The 14,972-nt window shown below is 40.2% G+C and overlaps 1 protein-coding gene across 1 annotated transcript in view; it reads right to left on the bottom strand.

Annotated features, from left to right (window-relative positions):
* IQSEC1 (IQ motif and Sec7 domain ArfGEF 1) overlaps positions 1 to 14,972 on the bottom strand; it is a 717,184-nt gene that overhangs the window by 18,438 nt on the left and 683,774 nt on the right. Inside the window, exons 9-12 of the mRNA XM_077821559.1 lie at positions 11,074 to 11,213; positions 9,034 to 9,063; positions 6,386 to 6,511; positions 1,888 to 1,987 (exon numbers count right to left, since the gene is read on the bottom strand). Of these exons, the coding sequence (XP_077677685.1) occupies positions 1,888 to 1,987; positions 6,386 to 6,511; positions 9,034 to 9,063; positions 11,074 to 11,213 (396 nt within the window). The remainder of the gene's footprint in view (positions 1 to 1,887; positions 1,988 to 6,385; positions 6,512 to 9,033; positions 9,064 to 11,073; positions 11,214 to 14,972) is intronic.

The raw sequence follows: 14,972 nt of genomic DNA, 5'->3' as shown, positions 1-14,972 counted from the left end.
TCGACTCAGCATCAGCCAAATTGAAAGGTTTCGCTCCCTTTGCGTTAATGACACTGGCCTCAGAATGTTCATGAATCGCATTCCCTGAGAACAAGTTGATTCTGACAGCTGCAACATGCAGATTTACTGGATGGATTGATATTGGTTACTTGCCAGCTCTGCTGGCCCTGCAATACTTTGAGTTAGTCTCTTCTCACTCACAGGAGTGAAAGAGAATATGAATTTCACAGGTTACAGGGGACTAGACTTTCTCTTCCCCTGCTAATGTACTGTTTGCACATTCTAAGCTCTTTGTCCATAAATAGCTTAAAAACCAAAGTGTGCAGCTAACCTGTGTATAACTTCTTTGGAAAACTACTTTTATTTTGATAGTTTTTAAAAATTTGATCAGGCTTTACTTTCCAACAAGAAAATGGGTTACTGTAGCCCTGAAGTGTGCTTGTGAGTGTGACTGATTCTGTTGACTCATCTGCAGAATCTTTGAGGGATGGACACAACATCCTCTTCAGTGGGTTTGCTCCTTTCCCTTTAAGAAGCAACCCCAAGGCTTCTCCCATATGGGGACCTGCTCAATGTGCCTTCACTTCTGCAAGAGGCGACATATAATGAGATGGCTTGGGCTGCAGCAGCATCAGTCTGTGGGGGGCACTCAAAGCTATGCTTAATTTCTGCTGACTCCAAGATACCATAGGTCTTTATGTTTACACAGAAGTGAGGATGTGGACAAGAACCAAGAGGTTTATCGATAGCAAAAGGCATGGGGAAGCATCTCTAGGATTAGGCAAAGTCAGTAAGTGTGCCCTCTATTGAAGGTGTATGTCTGATCTTTGCCAGTGTAGTTTGCAGTTGAAGTTATGTTAGCTCTGTAGCTGCTTCTGGATGCCCAGGTGACAGTGGAGGCAGACAACTATTTTCATCTATGACCAGGCTGCAAACATTCCTGTGTGATGTGGACTGTACCTGAGTAAGTCATGCCTTTGTAACCTCACAGCTAGATTACAGCAATAAACCGTAATTGTAACCCTTTAAAAAAAATCACCTGGATTTTTCAGCTCATGTAAAATACACCAACTTGTTTCTTTATTTGGATGAGCCATTTGATCATGTGACCTCATTTTCAGGGGTTATGGGAATGGCAGGCAAGGAACACCTTGGAGAAACCAGAAACTATTGTATCACTGAACCACACTGGATTTGTTACACAGTTCAAGGTTTTGGCTATTATCTATAAAGCCATACATGGTCTGGGTGCCAAATGTCAGAGAAACCACTTATGTCCCATAGAAACAGCTATGCTTGCTGTTAGATTGCTATTGCTATTGATTCCTGGGGTTCAACTCTCCAGGAGCAGTGGCAAGATAGTCATATGGAAGGCCCCCTCTGGCTGTCTCCTGGAGACTGAGTTTGATACATCTGATGGGCGAAGCATTTAAATTACCCTGGGAACACCTGGGGACAGGAGATGCAGGTTTTTAAATACAGAAACTTCATCTAACTATATTTTGTATTTAATCTTTTAGGTACGGAGTTGAGTTATAAATCAGTAAAGATATTAAACAAACAAACAGCAGCTGAGAGACTGTTCTACTCAAATCGGTCTCTCAGTCATTATTAAGAACTATATCTGTTAATTGCAGCTGAAGAAAAAGGATACACCAAATTTGTCCTCACTGCATTCAGAAACACCATTCTGAGGCAGATGTGACTCCGATCCTTAAGCCAGAAGTCTCTTGACAGTCCTGCTATTTTCAAAGAGCATCTTGTATTTAATTCTAGGGCTAGTTTCAGCACATACTGACTTCACCTCCTAGACCTAAGAAACTGATGGGCAGCTCTTCATCCTGATATCAGAAAACCATATGGAGAAAAATAGAGAGAAAAACTTACACTGATTTTCAAAAAGAAGAACTTGCATTCCATAGAGGGAAAAGGACTGTCGAAAACTGTATGTGACCGAATTCTTCTTCTTTTGAAAGATCTTGGTGACCTGAAAATATCAATTAAAAAAACCCAGACAAAATAAGAATGTGTTCTTTGATCTGAACATCAGTGGAAAGTATTCAACTACAATAGTGAAACAATTCTATGCACATTACTTTAATTACTCTTGGTACTGGCATATCAGAAATATATATATATTTTACCCAAAGACAGCTTCCAGTCTCCAATACAGTAACTATTTGCTACTTTTGCTTTTCTTTTTTCCCCTTCCTGCACTGGAACCAGTCTATTGGGATATGATTCTACAACCTTTGCTTGCAGACAGATAAACAAGGCTTGAAAAATGTACATGACCCCTACCACCCAGAGGGCTTGGGACGAAAGTATCTGTGTGTTACCATATCTCCCAAGGCCACTGCCCCTAAATCTTAAAGAAATGAAACAATTACATATTGTTTATTGAATGTAATTGAAACATTCACAATTAGCTTACATATGTCATACGTATGTCATTCGTCCCTTTCTCTGCCACATAGTTGTTTGTCTCTCCTACTCCCCCCAAAAATCTCTCAGTACTTGACTATTTCTCCGTTCTATTACCTTATTCTATCAGCCTCTTCCCTCCCTCTGCTACCCTCCACCCTCACTCCTATTCACTCCCTCTCTTACTCCTCATATGTAGGGCTTGAGAGGTTTACCAGACACTTAGGGTATGTCTGCATAGGCCACATGAGTGAGTTTCCAAGCTACTTCTGCCACCTCTCTCCCTAGGCTTCAGAGCCAGCGCTCCAGTTTGAGCCGCAACTTCAAATTGCTGTCTACACAGCTGTTTTTAGAGAGAGCTAGTGTGAGCTCCACCACCCCAAGTCTGTCGACCCAGGCTGAGAGGCTCACTTCCACAGGCTGTGCAGATTTACCCAAAATAGCTCAAGGACTAAACCACTCACTAGTCCAGGAGCTAGTCTCAGATAAGAAACTGAGCCAACTCACAGGGATAGTGGTAGGATTCCTATCAGTGTGTGGTCGGTGGGATTATCTTAGCCTCCCACTAGGTGGTATCCGATAAGTCTGAAGCACGCATCCCTTCTGGCTCTTAGACGTCAGAAAGAGCTTTTCCTCTCTCTGTCCCCTGTACTACAATGAGACTGCAGAGAGGCAGAACAGGGCACGGGCCTGGAACTCAGGAGACCTGGGTTCTATTCTGGGATCTATTGCTGACCTACTGTGTGACCTTGGCCATGTCTCTTCACCTCCCAGTGCCTCTGATTCTCCTCCTGCCCTTGGTCTGTCTTGTCTGATTAGACTGTGTTTGTACAGCGCTTAATACACTGGAACCCTGATTGTGACTGAGGCCTCTAGGCACTAAAGAAATACAAATAATAACTAAATAACCTGCTCTTCAGCATCTGTTTTTGGGACCTCCTCCACCATAACTAGATCCTGCCTCTGCTGCAGCTCACAGCTTGCTCAAGTTGTGGCAGAATAAAATTGATTCAGTTCTTGTTAATTTTAACTTCTGGATATAGAGTTCCCCATTTGCACCACTGATAACTAACAAGACTCTGGTCAGTTTTCACTCTGATACAATTTGGCAAAGCTATTAGCATCAGACTAAGGGAGACAAAACACAGACTGTTTGCAGAGGATGACACTGTTGCATTGATTTACACTCATGATCACATTTGGATCTGAAGGCTGTTTTTCTGTTTTTAAGGGAAGGCTGCCTTGTTTAAGCCCTGAGTAAGGAGTACAAAATATAAATAATGAGCAGGCAATGTACCTTTATGTTATCACTCACAACAAAATATGGCATATAATATCCAACCAACTTAATTCTCCAGGTAAAAATCAAAATACATTCAGACTACAAAGTACTACAAGTGTTCCTGTTTTTGAAAGTAATTCAACAAAATGCTTCCCAGCTGTCACTCCTTTTATTTGTATTTTTAAAAGACACTGGGTCAAGTTGAATGTATGCTGGGAAGGAAAGTCAACTGTAAAACATATTTCAACTTATTCAACTTATATTCAAGGGAAAAGACACGTCTAGATCATAACAGATCAACTGAACACAGATCAATAGCCAGATTAATTACCCTTTCCTGTTTTATCTCAATAGCTAGATGAGCCTTTTTTGAAACAGGTAAACTGGAACTATCACAAATATTTTTTGCAACAATAAACTATTGTACCAAACCACTTTCTTATAACTAATAGTAGTAACAAGAAAGAATCTTCAGGTTTCAAAGAAAATCATAGAATGACAATTGTGGGACTGCAAGGGACCTGGAGAGGTCATCTAGTCCAGTCCCCTGCATTCATGGCAGGACTAAGTATTATCTAGACCACCCTGACAGGTGTTTGTCTAACCTGCTCTTAAAAATTTCTGATGATGGAGATTCCACAGCCTCCCTGGGAATTTATTCCAGTGCTTAACCATCCTGACAGTTAGGAAGTTTTTCCTAATGTCCACCCTAAACTGCCTCGCTACAATTTAAGCCCATTGCTTCTTTTCCTATTATCAGCAGTTAATGAGAACAATTTTTCTCCCTTCTCCTTGTAACAACCTTTTATGTACTTGATTAAATATATATTTAGGGGATTATCAATGATTATGAGCAAGGCTATGTTTTAGTCACAGATATTTTTAGTAAAAAAGTCATGGACAGGTCATGGGCAATAAACAAAAATGCTCAGCCCTGTGACCTGTCCAGGACTTGTACTATATACCCCTGACTACATCTTGAATGTTCTGGGGGTGCGCCTGGGCTGCTGGTGCTGGGGGAGCTTCGTGGTGCCCGCTGGTGCTTGTGGGGATGCTGTGGGGGTGCGTGCGTGCGCTCCGGGGCTCCCGTTGAAGCTCGGGGGTGGGAAGCCAGCCAGGACCGCCGCTGCCAGTGAGGGCCGACCCGGGACCACAGCCGCCAATGCTGCTGGTGGGGGGTGCCCTGGGACCGCTGCTGTTGCTGGGGGTGGAGCAGTGCAGCTGGCTTCAGGGCTGCCCAAGCTGCTCGGGCAGCTCTGGGGTCAGGCACACCTGCAGAAGTTACAGAGGTCCCAGAAAATCACGGAATCCGTGACCTCCATGACAGACTCGCAGCCTTAATTATGAACAGTTGGACATGAACTCTTCCTAGACAAGTTGAAGCTCAAGGTCATATTCATGGATCACTAGAACACAATTTGGATTTTAAATAGCGTCTCCAATTTTATCCATGCATCTTATTTTTTAAATGCATTTGAATTATAAAAACCCAGGCTCCAGTCCCATGCACTGGGTGTCATCCTACAAATAAATCAAACAGTGCACAATACGAAACAAAGGAGCGCTCAGCCCATCTTGACTCAAACAACTACTGACCAGCTAAAGCCAGATAATAAAAATAATCCAAAGCCGTGGCTGGTATCCCTTTCCAAAATGCCTGGGGAAAATGACGGGCTTAGATGTAATGAGGTATTAATGATATTCATGCAAGCAATACATAGCCCTTACAACATGTTTTTTTTTCCTGTAGATTTGCTAGAACTGTTTTAATTTATTATAAGGATAAACTCAATTAGTAGAACTCAATTTCTAAAGTTCAACGTATTTGCATAGATATACTCACTACTCAGACAAGAGCTTCCCCTTGTAAACTAAACTCTTCTGTTTCCTCCAAGGGGTGTGTATGTGTGCATATGCGATGGGAAGGAGAACCTATGTTGCAGATAACTGGAGGATACAAAATCCTTAGTTTACAGCTGTTTAAATTCATAACACTCTGCCTCTTAGCACATATGGCCTCTTGGGTTTTGAGCTGTATGCTCAAACAAATTTGTTAGTTTCTAAGGTGCCACAAGTACTCTTTTTCTTTTTGCTGACTCCCATGGAAATCAATGGGAGCTCACAGCACCAAGCTCCATCCAGATAGTGCTCAGCTCCAAGAAGGACCAAGGGGCAGATTTTTAAAGGTATTTAGGTGCCTAAAGATGCACCTACATGCATAACTCCCACTGAAATCAATAGAAGTTAGGCACCTAGACACTTCTGAAAGTCCCGCTAGGTACCATCTACACCTTAGGCACCCATATATCTTTAAAAGTCTGGCCCCCAGCCTTTAGCAAGATCTGAAAAACATTTGCATTTTAGAAAGCTGGACCTTATAAGCAAGAAAATCATCATCACGTCACAGAAAACCTGGTTGATAGTGCTAGTAAAGCTCTCTAGCAAAAAACCCTTCAGCCTTGGTGCCAAAAATATGCTGATAAGACTATCAGGGCAAAGGTTAAGCTGTCTCCCTCGAAGCAAAGATAAACAAATGAATGGCAGCAGAAATCTAGCAATGAAAATATAGTTTTCTACACACTTCTTAGTGTACTTAAGAAGTCTCTCTACTTATCAGAATCTGTGTGCTAATAAAAGCTTATCTTAAGAAAAAAAAACATTGTATCTGAAAATACGTACCACAAGGAGGTCATTAAATAAAAATATTTCTCGCTGGTGCAGACCAAGCTTCTGAGGTTTATTTGGGTCTGGAACTTCAAACAACCTACAGTAGCAAACAAGTCTCCGGTGGGGTAGAGAGAGAACCTATGGTATACAGAAAAGTACAATGCTGAACTCAGTTAATAAAGAGTATCTTTCTTGCCTGAAGTCTTTATGATTATGTGAATACTTCTAATATCTTTAGTTCTTTAAGACCAATAGTAGACTGTTTTTCATCACAGGATGAACAATATAATAACACAGATATATCTGCTGCAGAGCTGCAACAGATCCACAACATAATGAAATCATTAGGTCAGATATTCTGTAGGGTCTTGTATCCTGCACATTGAAGCCAATGGGAGTTTTGCTACTGTCTTCAATAGGAGCAGGAGCAATCCCTAGTTTGTATAGCTATAAAACATTGAGTAAAATAAAGCAGAAAGACTGATCACAAAGCAAAGTGTTTCCATTTTGCTGCACACTTTTAAATATCTAATACCAAATAACAGGGGATGCAAAATTATCTCACCTTTTGTGAGATGGCGAATACACCAGGCTTTGGTGGGTTTGTTTTTAATTGTTTAATTCTACCTATGTATTTCTAACATCAAGGAAAGGTGGCATGCACATCAGGAAAACATAAATGCATTTTCAGTCTGACTTCTTTTCTCATGCTGATAAGAAAACCAATTGTAACTTCCCACTTTCTACCTTGAAACATTCCTGCCTACAGCATCTACAGAAAATATAGTTATTCTGAACCTACTGAGACTTCATGTCTTTCAAATGCAAATAAGAATATTCTGCCAATCATATTAAAAAGGGATGTTTTAAATTTATATTTTCATGTAAAGCATAGAATATTCCTTTGCACCTAGGACTTGTTTTTCTTCTTTTAAATGAACTATTTTATTACAACCTCTGATTCTATACGGAAACAATATGGTTTATTAGGCCAAGGAAGCTGAAAAGCAGAGATTATTAGTAAGTACACACTATTCCTCTAAATCAGTGGTTCTCAAAACTTGTTCATAGTATGGCCTATATTTTAATAAAGAAACTGATAAATGGACACCTTCCCCTCCTCTTTGTCATTTGATTGGGTGAAATCCTGGCCTTATTAAAAATCAATGCAATTTTTGCCACCGACATCAATCGTGCCAGAATTTCACCCCCAATGCCCCTGTGGCATTATATTAATAACTTATTCTCCTGGGGTTTTTGCCAGGGGAGGAGAGTTTTAAAACCTGGCTAATACTCTACAGGAATCCAGCTGGCAGAGAATGCTAGAGAAAAGGTGCTGAATCAGTTTTCCCTAGAGGTCACCCTTTCCCACTTTTGGTGCTGGACTAGCTGTTGTGGGCTGCCACCAGAGAGGGCTTAGATGTGGGTTAAGCTGCTGCATTCCCCCCCAACTCCAGACAGACTTACTTCCCCTTGGGGCTCGCAGCCTGGCATCTGCCACTGCAAGATGACAGACTGTAAGGAGTAAATTGAACCTAATTAATTTAGAGTTAACTACAGAGACCTACATATGGAATTAAACTGAAAGGAAAATGTATTCATTCTTAACAATCAACAGAAGTGTCCTCCAGAGCATTTCCGTAGTCTGCAGGCATTGCTAAACAAACACCTAGGAAGTACTAATAGATACTTTCATTAGACTATTGAAAAAAAGCTTTCCACCACTCTAACAAGGTTTCCATGTTGACTGCTCATGCAAGGACTGCAGGAGGCAAGCAGATTAAAAGCAATGCAAGTGAGAAGTACTTCTCTGGAAGTACTCCAGATTCTCTGGATCATCCTAGAATAAAATAATAATGCAAAGGAAAATGATTATAATAAAAAAATTATTAAGAGTCAATTTGTAAAATGACATCTAATCTTTTGACAGAAGATGCTACGTTGTACAAAGCTAAGTCAGGTGATGGGGAATTAGCATTTATATTTGCATTTTAAAAAATGGTTTTTACTATTATTGGCAACACTAGCTTGAGATTAAAATAAGTGGAACACTTCATTAGGAGATTCAATTTTAAGAATATAATTGTATTTGTGTGGGACTTCAATTTTTATTTAATGCCTGTTGTACTCATCTACCTTTGAAAAGAGAGTTGCAAATTAATTGGCAATATCCTCCAAACAAACAAACAAACAAGGAATAGTTGATAAAGTGAGAGCTAGGTGATACGGTGTGCCTGTTGGGGCAGAATCAATGCGATTTTCATTTTTGCATAGGGCACCCTAGATAGATAGTCTGGTGACAATTTGCATTAGTAATGCACAAATAAAAAAAGACAGAGCATGAGAAAAAACAAAATCTAAAAAACTCTAGGCAATGAATTATAAACAAACTACACGAAGAAAAAACTTTCATTCTTAGCAAATCTTTATACCTTAGAGGATGAACTGACTTCTGCAGGAAGTGTTGGCGTGTTTTTGCTAAGTCAACAGTGAGAAAAGTTTGCTTAAAAGATAAATAAACTGAAAGAAGCCTACATTTTGAAAAAGCCAAAAATACAGCAGAAAAATATTAGTGTTAGTAAGGGATAATCCTGAATATTAAACTGCTTCTGATTAGTGTGGTTTATAAACCATGAATCAATATGAAAAGGAATACCTACACAACCAAGTCCATGATGCAGAGATCCAATCTACAGTAGAAAGACACATACAAGTTTATTAAACTTCAGAGAAACAGTACTGTATCATAGCAAGTAAATACTTCATGGTCTTTCTACTAGTTACTTGACTAAACTCCTATAAAGTAAAAACAAACATTTCTATGAGTATATGTGGCTATTTCCTGCATTTTCTTTCACACAGTAAAAAAATTCTCACCAAATGCACCTGATTCTATGAAAAACCACTGCTTCCAGAAAGGCTGTTAAGTCTCCCTTACTGCATGAGCTCAGCACACTGGAGGATCAAGCCCTGTGTCTAGAATGCTATGTGCCTGAATCAGACAGGAGCAGAAATACATACAAATACTGTCAACTGAAAGTTTTATATGACAATAAATATGACACTCCCCTCCCCCCCCAAACACTACAGAACAGTCAAGAAGTTTTTCCTTTCCCCCTGAAGCACATGGTGTAAGACACTATTCGCTTTCTGATATTTGGTGACACTTTTCCCCAGTTCTTCCAGGGGGTCTTCAGTTCTCTTTCATGCCCTGATTCCCCTGCTTTAAACCAACTGGGATAGTCTCAGGTTAGATAAATAATACTTAGCATTGATCTTCAAAGCTCTTTACAAATAATTGGGCAACTCTTGACATCCTTCCTCAGTTCCTAATCTGTCCCTACTCACCTAAAACTCCCTATGGCGGGTAACAAGTTGAAGCTCAAATGGTAGCCAAGAATCCATTAAAAACTGCAGCACAGCCTCAGGAGTTAGAAGGTCTGGGTTCTACTTCCAGCTTTATCACAGATCTCCTATGTGACTTTGGGCAAGTCATTTTCAAAAAAAGAACAGGAGTACTTGTGGCACCTTAGAGACTAACAAATTTATTTGAGCATAAGCTTTCGTGAGCTACAGCTCACTTAATCTGTTAGTCTCTAAGGTGCCACAAGTCCTCCTTTTCTTTTTGCGGATACAGACTAACACGGTTGCTACTCTGAAACCTGTCATTTTCAAAAGGCGCTCATTGAGATGTGGACCTGATTTTCAAAAGTGCTGAGTATCTGGAGCCTCTACTGACTTCAGCTACAGGTTTGGGGGGATCCAAAAACAAAGGCACCCCAAATTAGTGGACATTTTTTAAAATGTTGGCCTGAATTTCTCTGTGCCTCAGTTGCCTCATTTCCAAAAAGGGGATAAAAATACTTCCCTCCCACACAGGGATGTTGTGAAGAGAAAGTAATTAACGATTGTGAAGCACTTCAAGATCCCTGAATAGAAATCAATGACTAAGTACAGAACAGTCAGAATCATACTCAGCACTTTTGTGAACTAAGTAAATATTATTATCCCGTTCCTACAGATAGAGGACATGAGGAAGAGGAGTTAATTGAATTGCGAAGCCTAGAGAGGGAGGGAGCGAGCGAGCGTCAGAACCAGCAATTGAACTCAAGAAAACTTGGTTCCCAGATTATCTCTTAGACCATAAGATTATATCACTCTCTAATACAGATCTTCTCTCTTTCAAACATGGGCCTGTACAGCCTGTTTTAAGGAGGAGGAAACACTGACATCAATAAAATCTTTAATTAAAAGGTATAAAGCTAAAATATGTTTTTCTAAGACATCACTTTGCAGCAACATGCTCCAGTCGTTTTGAAATATAATCACTGAAGATTATTAAAATGCAGACATTTCAGAGCCAAAATTCAGGATTGAAACTAACAGGGAGAATATGTGGGTAAAACAGGTACATTTTATAATCTTTATTTAAAAAAATAATTTGTAATATTCATAACCTCACCATGCACAGATGTGCACTACTGTCCAGACTAAAGTGCAGAGAAATGTTCACTTGCTTAGTGAAAGTTATGAAAACAAGGCCATCTTTGTAGCAATTTTATTACATTGACATACTTCCCATATTTTGTCATTGTCCAGTCCAATTTATGTTTACAAGAAGCCTCAGGTAGCATCCCTTGCCCGGCAACTCTCAGTCATCTGGCATAATCAGCTTAAGTTTCAGTGCAAAATTAACTTACTGGTTTCTTTCCTACGATGAGTTTTTCGACCTTTTGGACCTGGGATACATGATCTTCATTTGTCTTCAGTTCCCGTTTGCGGATTCGCTCATATATTCCAATCAGCATCTCTCGTGGGATATCTTCACCATCATCTACACCTGCAGAAACCAACAGCTTTCATTACCACTTTGGCTTACAATGACCTGACTAACCAACACTGGCTCCTCTCCACACTTACAGCTCAATAATGTGGGCTTCTTAGCAAGAACAAGATAAGGACACAGGTACTGTTTGTTTACCTTACTAACCACAAAGAAGGAGCTGCCTTGTTTATATGGATCACTAATATACCTGTTAATCTAAGTAGTTCTGTTCCATGACCTAATATAGTCAAATAATCTTCCAGCCAACAAGCAGTTGAGGGAGTCTAAATCCTTTTCTGATGCACTGTCATTTTGCCAATCTTACAGCAGAAGAAAACACTGTTATATATTAAAAAATACAAAAGTGTTACTTTTCACTCCCTCATCACACCACACATCCACTGACTGAAATATTTTAATTGTGAATTATACTTTTGATTTTTTTTTAAATTACTAAAGCAAAATTTGCCCACAACAAGAGTAATTCCCTAAGCAAACCTTCATAGCTACTAAGGCAGATGAAATAAAAAAAAACCCACTATATTAAAGTTTAAGTGAATTTAATGCAGATGAAAGTTACCAGATAATGTTCTTGGACACTAAATTCTACCTTTGTCCCCAGAACAGTATAGCATAGGGCAGAACCAGTACTATGATTCCAATCTTCCTCACCAGTGCTCCTCAGCCCTGACCTGCAGGGATCAGCTCTACAGGCAAGATGGGAGTGCAGTCTTCGTGTCCGTTCAGTCCTGGGCCTCTCTGTGGAGACTACCAGCAAGGGTGCCAATCAAACAATGTGAATTGTGGTGGTGGTTTTGGTGAGGGGGACACTTGTCTAGCAGGAAGGGAATAAGCACCCTGAGCACCTCATTCTGCAAGCTGACCTGCCCAGGTAGGTAGACCTTTGCACCAACACACCCAGTCCCAAGGAGTCTGACTCATTTCACTAGTTTTCACATTCTAGTGACTTTTGGTCACTAATGACCTCAGCTGGATTTGAACTAGTGAACAGAAGTTCTGAATCCCACATCCCAGATCAAACACTTTTCTCTCCCATTTTTTAAATGAAACTTTTCATTTAAGTCATAGCCATACATCTTATACAAACCAAACTAATAATACACATTATTCTCTCTCTCACCCATCTCATTTGCTAGATCTTCTACCATAAATAATAACTATTATCCAGTCTGAGATGACATTAGACACCTTATCATACAAGTGTGCTGGTTAATGATTAAAATAATTTTAGCTAATCATTTCTTGTTTTAATATTAATTTTGAGAGAATGCAGTTTACTCTAGAAGAGCATTTTACACTAATTCACATCAGTCTTGTTATGCTGTTTTAATTTTTAATACTGAATAATTATTGAGAGTATTCCAACAAGCGCGACAGAATCCTGGAAGTTGCTCCTGAATTCCTAACTTTCATGGACAGAATCCAAATACACCTTTTGCATGTCAAATCTGGTGAGTAATTTAAAGCACAGGTCCTCAAACGTTTTAACACAGGCTGGACCACATCTTAACAGATATCTCCCCTCCCATTCATGCTCACCTTCTTTCCCATTTGCAAACGCACAACATCCCTGTGGCAACTACAGCAATTGCTTACATAAGTAGTCTGATGACAATATTTAATCTTTTCTTAGCAGCTGGAAGCAAGGGGGAGCTTCCACCATGTGAACAGCTGCAAATGCTCCACAGACCACAGCCGAAGACCCATCCATTCATTACAAGTTAGGAACAGTATAGCCTACTAGACTGCTCTCTATGACAAAAGTTATATATAAAAAGCAATAGTAGGGATCTAGTAAGAGGGAGCCTCTAGAAACACCCTAGCTCTGATAAAACAGTCAAGAACATAGCTGCTAAATGAGCATAGAAAGTAGGAGTATGAGGCCATTTTCAACCTTATTCTTCTGTAGACTTTTAACTAAAATGACAATACTAAACTTAATCTTGTTTAGCTTGCACTCTACACTAAAATGTCTGCCAAGGATAGCGTGCGATACTGATTTATAGGGAATGAAATGGAAAACCAACACTTTCATTGTCAAGATCTGAAATTCCAGAATACATCAGTATCTGTGACTTAATCAGCATCAAGATGAACCAACTGCATCTGTAGATATGAAGGGAAGATTGGCAGCTGTCTGAATTACATAGACCTAAGTCTGGCCAGTAGCCACTAATGAACTCCACTGCCTTCTTCCTGCCATGCAGCTAACTACGCTGTGCGATGGAGAAAAAGGTGTTTTGTTTTTCTTACAGCCAGTATCTTTGTGCTTACTGTTGGCGTAGCTCCTGTGTCTGTTCTGCTACTGCAGTGAGCCCATACTCTACCACAATCAAATGCTACCAATCAGAAGAAACACTATGGATTGGATTGTGCCTGACCCTTGCATGGGAGTTGAGGTGGGGGAGAGTAAGCATAGGCAGCCTTCTCTTTATTGTGCCCTTCATGCAAGGACCAGAGATAATCATAGTCCCTCCTAATGTCCCCTCAGGCATAAACAACCTGAAAAGGTGTGGGGCGGGGAAAAGGTCCAGCACCCTAACCGAGCCGGCCACTATGGAGCTGTAGATGCTGAGCCATCCACTTCCCATATACATGCTGCAATATGTCCACTTCTCCTGAGTTCAGCCTCAGGCCTGGGTAGGGGGTGCAGCTCCACACTATCTGGGGTTGTGTCTAACAAGCACAGTCTGGTTCTTTATCTGTGGCACAGAGAGCCAGTTTAGGTCAGTACCAGAGCTGGGCTTGCAAGCAAAAGGTGGAGGGAATTCAAACATATTTTAAGATAATGTTGCTCTTCTTTCTAACAAGCCATGCTCTGGTGAATGGGACAAGATTTTTCATCTCTGGGGAGGGAACCAGCATATAATGTGGGGAGGTATGGGATATAGATTTGGTGAACCAGGAAAGCAGAAGAGCAGAAAGGTCTGACTGTGGGTTTCAGAGCGCCAAGGGCTGGAGAACAGATTAAGTCTCTTGACTGGAAATCACTCTTCGAGTCATGGAATGGGGATTCCACATCCACACAGATGCAGAATTCAATGCAATTAGGTTAGCTGGGTTTCAGTTTCCTTCCCACTTGACTTTTACAAGGGCCTTAGAACTGACTTTTTCTAAGGGATTTAAAGCCTCTGTTTATTTCAGAAGGCCTTCAGCATGGCACACTGATTATTTTCCAGACTTTTATATATATTTATGTGTTCACAGCGCAAGTTATCTTAGGTAACATTTGTTGGATGGGGGTCTAGTAAACAAAGTTTTTAATTTTCATCTCTGAGAACATGGATAATCATTGTGGATATGCAGCTCCCACATTAACTCCCCTTTAATATGAGTGGGAGAGTTCTTGGTTCATGGAGGACTAACTTGTCTGTCTGGCAGACAGAAAAGTTGATCCTGAAAGTTTCCTTTGAAACAAGACAGTGAAAGAAACTTCATTTTAAAAATGAAATTCAAGATTTTGGAGAATGCTGCAAAAGGTCCTACTTGTAAAATTCTGTCAGCATCGAGGACCAGTGTCCTTGGTGATGGATTTGTGAAGTGTTTCTGCCTCTGTTGACCAAAGGTATGAGTACAGAAGTCATTAGTGGACTTACAATGTAGTTACCCATCCCTGTCTACACACTGTACTCCCCATTTCACAAACACTGGCTACATTATCCATTAACCTTTGTACATTATACATTATCCTTTGTACCTTCTTTCACTTGTTGGACAACTTTACTATATAATAGGGTTTATTCAGCCTCATTC

Source organism: Eretmochelys imbricata, chromosome 7 (genome assembly GCF_965152235.1).
Source record: "Eretmochelys imbricata isolate rEreImb1 chromosome 7, rEreImb1.hap1, whole genome shotgun sequence".
Classification (NCBI taxonomy): Eukaryota; Metazoa; Chordata; order Testudines; family Cheloniidae; genus Eretmochelys; species Eretmochelys imbricata.
Note: the sequence above shows the minus strand (reverse complement) of the source record. Positions and strands in the feature narration are given on the sequence as shown.